The sequence below is a fragment of the Corylus avellana genome, chromosome ca2 (genome assembly GCF_901000735.1).
Source record: "Corylus avellana chromosome ca2, CavTom2PMs-1.0".
In the NCBI taxonomy this organism is placed as follows: domain Eukaryota; kingdom Viridiplantae; phylum Streptophyta; class Magnoliopsida; order Fagales; family Betulaceae; genus Corylus; species Corylus avellana.
In genome coordinates, this window is record NC_081542.1 from 46,103,074 (window position 1) to 46,108,951 (window position 5,878).

At 38.8% G+C, this 5,878-nt stretch overlaps 1 protein-coding gene across 1 annotated transcript; it reads left to right on the forward strand.

Annotated features, from left to right (window-relative positions):
- Positions 1-4,641: 4,641 nt before the first annotated feature.
- On the forward strand, positions 4,642-5,878 carry LOC132171635 (small ribosomal subunit protein mS78 (rPPR3a)-like; the record flags this gene model as incomplete). Its single annotated transcript, XM_059583007.1, is given in 1 exon segment — positions 4,642-5,878. A coding segment is annotated over 1 exon segment (1,195 nt), but the record flags the coding sequence as incomplete, so codon positions are not given.

A 5,878-nucleotide genomic window follows, 5' to 3' on the forward strand; every position in this document is an offset into this window, starting at 1 on the left:
CGGCAAGACTTGCCTAAGAATTTGTTCGTTCCTTTACGGGCCTCTACAAAGCTCTGATCACAACAACGGTACCGCCAATCAACAGATCAGGGTCAGACGAGTCCAAATCTATCGAGATCTTCGCCAAAGACACTTTGACGCGCCTACACGCGCCACCATAAAGTGCTGCCTCCCGGTCCACGCGCCGATGCAGTGCCTCCACGCGCCGCCAGGTCAGGTGGATCAATCCGATTTCTGAACTGCTCCATAGATGCGGCACCGACGGTCACATCGCCACCAAGAACGCAGTCATACCACCACGGACGCACCCCCACGCGCTGGTGGAATCCTTTGCGCGTGGGATTCACGCACTACAGTACCGCCGCTGTTAGGCGCGTGCACCACACGCGCCAGGCGCTGCTTCACTATCTACCCTAGTGACACGTCAGCCCTACATCCACGTCATCAGTCTCTGCCATGTCATCAGCATTGCCATGTCAACCCATCTGCCACGTCAGCTCGCTGCCATGTCATCACAGCGTCCACGTCAGGGACCCTGCCACATCAGCAACTTGCTAGAGTTGACCTTGACCTTTGACTTTGACTTTGACCACTGAAAAGAGTTGACCAGGTGTTTCCTACTCAATTTTTCGTCCTGATTTCAAATTTGTGGTTTATTTTTGCTTTTGGCATATCTGTATGGCAGAAAACAAGATTCTTCTCCAAATTTAGGCGTTTGTTTTATGCGATTCAAGTTGGTTCATGCATTGTTTAATTCGGTTCCATAGCCTTTTTCTTTGGCATAGTTCAATCCAATTCATTCTTTTTGGGGTAGGCACTCTCGGGTCAGACCAATATTTCCTTAGCTCCATGGGTTTTTGGGCCAAAGAAGCCCCTTTCAATAGGCCCACTTATGTCTTGTCAAATGCCGCCATCACTGGTCACTGCAACCTTTCCTAGGCCATCGATCCATTACTAGTGAAATTTTTTTTTTATTATTATTTTTTGGGTCAGACCTTTCAACGATCCAAGGGTTTCAAGCATGATTAGCCTCTTCAACCAACCTTGTTTAGCTCAGCCGACCAAGCGAGACGGTCCAAGGGTTACGGGTCAAACAAGCCCCTTTTAACCGGCCCTACTTTTCTCAGCTGACCAAGCGAGCTTCTTCATTACTAGTATATGGTTTTCAAATCAAATTACAACCAAGTGAATCAAGTTCCAGCTTAAATGCATTGCTCAATTCAGGCAAAATCCATCGGTCTCTAGCAACTTTTATGGCGTTACTCCAGTAAATCTTTTAGCACAAGCAGCTTTTTTCGGCGAATTCATTTTTCTTTCCTTTTTTCATTTATCCAAACTCAAGTTTACACAGTAAGTTTGAGGGGGGATGTTAAGAATATTATGTTAAAGTTATTTACTTCCTTAAATATTATTAGTCTACTAGGTTTACCTTTCCTTAGTCTACTAGATTTACCTTTTATTAGTCTATTAGGTTACTTGCCTCTTTATAAATAGAGGCCTCTATATTCATTATTATTATCAGACTTAATACAATGTAGTCCATTGTGTGCTTCTGCTTTTCCTATTATTCTTCCGCTCTTCTATATCTCTCCATTATTCCAACATGCTATCAAAGCATTTTAACACTAGCAGCTTCTTCGTCATTTTTCCTACATTGAAGGATCCAAACTACTTTTTGCTTCTCTATGTCAAAATACACCCCAATAGTTTCCCTTAATCATTCCCTATATCATTAAAGTATTTGTTTTTGTTTTTTTAATTATATGTATATATAGATGAGAGGAGCGATGAAAGATGAGAGAGAATTGTGGACGAGAGAAGAGAGAGAATCATTTTTTTATATTTTAATAATCATAAGGATTGCAATTGTGGAACCCAAAATATTGGGTTCCATTGTTGCAATCCTAATGTTTAGGGTTCATTTAGGGAGTCTGCTGTAAAAAAATTTTGTGATTTTTTGAACATATTCCCTAAAACTTAGGAAACATACTCTCTTATAGGGAGTCTGCTGTGAATGCTCTTAGTTAGAGTGTGTGGGGCTCACGTGGTGTACAAGTCTTTCTTGTAAAAGGCTTTATAGTTTTTGTCTTATATGGAATCCAAGAATGACTTGTATTAGGAGAATTGGAGTGCACCGACTTTTCCCATGTATAAAGCCAAAGTTTTGTACGTGAATAGGGTGTGCGAAAAACACCAATAGAGCCGCACAAGTGAATTTGTGGGCTGCTGTTTGAAGGGCAGCAGATTAGTGCACTGCACCTCTTGTATTTTCTTCTTGGTTTCATGAGTTAGAGACGAGAGAAAATAAAGGAGAGAAGACAAAGAGCGTGATTGTTTTCTTCTTGATTTTGGAGGAGTCAAAATAAGAGAGAAAAAGAAAGGGTGCTACTGCGGGAGAGAAAAAGAAATAGAGACCAATAACCATCATATCTCAGCAAAAGAAGAACAGTTTGTATTCCTGTCTTTTGTATTCTCTTTAGGAAATAATCTTTATTGTGTGATAGTGAGATTTGAGTGTATTGGGGTTTTAGGTCTGAGTGATTTTCTCTTTACACTATATTTTTGTACTTCATCTTTCATAGTGAATTTCTTCATGATCGCTTCCGCCAGTGAATGTACCTCACATTGAGGGAACCACTTAAATTTTGGTGTTATCTTATGTGTGATTGTTCTCGCCTTATTTAACCGTAATTGTGATCGTGTATTTTTTGCACAACACCAACAATGTGGGTTTTTGACTATGTGACACCGCCCCTGCCTGCACCTTCTAGCCCATAGAAGCTAGTTAGGCATCGAGAGAATCTCGATTCAATTAAAAAATAAATGTATAGAATTTCCCAGAATACTTGGAGATGAGATGAATTCTACTTCCAATTTTTTTATCCTCTTCGACGCTAATACAAAACTCTTTAAAAAAAAAGAGTGTTTTCGTCCAAGAATTTAGAGCACTAGCAATGAATACTTTAAAGCCTCTTTTCTTAAATATTTTTTTTGGTATGGAGACAATCTCAATAGACTCAATTCTATTACGAAATAAATGCATAGAATTTACCAGACTTACTTGGAGATGGGATGAATTCTACATCCAATTTTTTATCCTCTTCGACATTGTTACAAAACTCTTTAATTAGAAAGAGTGTTTTCATCCGAATACTTAAGCATGAGCAGCCTAGAGAACCTTTCCTTTCCTATATATATTGAAAAAAAAAAAAAAAAAAAAAAAAAAAAAAAAGACAGAAAGAAAAAAAAGGGGATGGCGGCTCAATTGCCGAAACAAACCCTCTAAGTGGTCAGGTGCACATTATGGTATGGGATCTCATAACGAAAATTAATGTAAGTCACCTTAGTACGCATTGATGCTCTAATATGGCTAAGCTAGGGACACGGAGTTAAGAGAGTGCTTATGATTCACATCATCTATGTAACGACACAAGAGAAAGCGCTAATTACATCTACGTTATCAGTCTAAAATGATTAGTTAATTTGAAGCTTTCTTAAAATTTTTTAGAAAGTCCAATTCCATCTAGTAATTAGGTAATGTGTGACTTAATACTCATAATTATCTTTATAAACCACATACTTTATGTGGGCTACTTTTCATCTTTTCAATATGAGACTAAAGTGTTATAATCTAAGCCTCTCTTTTGCAGCTCCTAATCGATAAGTGTTACGATGGTTGAGTTTAAGTAGAATAATCATAGTTAATCTTTCCCGCTTGCCCTTTTTAATAATAATAAAAAATAAATAAAAAATAAAAAATAAAAACACAAAAGGTCAAATGCAGCAAATACTCCATGCCGGCCGGTACAGCGGAGTGGCAGATCTCTTCGAGCTCTACAAGTATTCGGGATATGGATTGCTCCATGGATCTGACCAATGCAAAGGAAGAGCTGGGATTGAGATTTGAGAGTGGTTTGGAAGAGAATAAATAATAAATTAAAACAATAAATAATTAAGAACATGTAAATAAATAATATTTAAATGATAAAAAGAAAGATAAAGAAAATTTATTATCGAATGTATTTGGATACTGTTTGGATGTGTGATTTTTGTATTCTTATACTATCGAAGAATAATATGAAATAAAATTATAAAAAATATAATCTAAAATGAAAAAAAAATTACAATTTATATTTGGGTTGGATCAGCCACAACTATTTGGGTGTGGCTCGACCACTTGTGAAAATTGCTCGGGAGTGGATTGGCCATCAGATAAAGTTTTCCTTTAAACTGGATTGGAGAAATTTTCTTCAACCTAGTATATAAAAGTGATACGTGTCCTTTTTTTTTTAATAACATGTGAGATATATATGAATTTTTAATAAAATTTATTCAAACTTTATCACGCTATTAAAAAAAATATATGCATTTCACATATTAAGGAACATATGTCATTTTTATATACTAGGTTGAAGGAAATTCCTCCAACCCAATTTGGAGAAAAACTTTGTTCATCAGCCACCCCTATACTCCTAAGGTAGTTCAGTCACCAACTCTAAAAGTATATAAATTTTAAAATTTTTATTAATGATATTTTTTAGTTGGGTTGAAAAAATTTGAGTTGGGTTGGAAAAAGTAAGTGTTTTACCAAAAAAAAAAAACTGAAAAAATTGAGTTGGGTAGCTTTCCCAAACAAGCCAGGTTGCAAGCACCATCGAAATAGAAGTGGCAACAATACTGTGCATGACCTCGCCCAATAGGGGACTCAACCTGCCCCATCCCCAAATGTATTCCATTTCCTGTCTTAAAGCCAACCGTTCCATTCAAGTTTGGAATGTTAAAACCCTAGTCGTAAAACCCTTCTCTACAACCATGTCTTCTCTCCACCGTCGTCTCCATGGCATCTTCAACAGTACTTCTGTCCGTGCAACAACCCAAACCAACACCGTCAAAGCCTCGGCCCGAAGCGCTCGCTCCCAAGAAGGCAGACTCGAAAAAGTGGTCGAGAAGTTCAAGAAATCCTCCGCGTCCCACCGCTTCCGCGCCTCGCACGGCATCTACGAGTCCACGGTTCGCCGCCTCGCTTCTGCCAAGCAATTCTCTATGATAGAAGAAATCCTCGAAGCCCAGAAGAAGTACCCGGACATCTCCTCCGAGGGATTTGCAATCCGTCTTATCGCCTTGTATGGTAAAGCGGGTATGTTTGACCATGCTCACAAGGTGTTCGAAGAAATGCCTGAGCTGAATTGTCCGCGTACATCGAAGTCATTCAACGCCCTTTTGGCGGCTTGTGTGAACGCCAAGAAATTCGATAAAGTTGAGGAGCTTTTCCGGGGACTACCGCAAAAGGTGTCGATAGAAGTTGATTTGGTCTCTTATAATACTGTTATCAATGCATTTTGTGAGATGGGTTCGTTGGATACTGGGCTTTTGATGCTTGATGAGTTGGAGAAGAATGGGTTGGAGCCTGATTCGGTAACATTTAATACGCTTCTCAATGGGTTTTATAACAATGGTCGGTTTTCGGAGGGAGAGAAGATATGGTGTATGATGGAGAGCAAGAATGTTATTCCTGATATTAGAAGTTATAATTCAAGGTTGCGCGGTATGGTTCATGACAGCAGAATATCAGAAGCAGTTAACTTGATTGATGAAATGCAGAGCAAAGCAATTAACCCAGATGTGATGAGTTATAATGCTTTGATTAAAGGGTTTTGTAATGATGGAAAGTTGGAGGAAGCGAAATGGTGGTATAGGGAGCTAAGAAAAAATGGATGTAGTCCTGATTGGGTCACTTATGTGGCCCTTATTCCACGTCTGTGCGAAGAGGGTGATTTCGATATGGCAATTGAGCTATGTGTGGAGGTTATCAATCACCAGTTTATTATTGACACAGCGGTAATACAGCGTGCAGTGGATGTGTTGGTCAAGAAGGCAA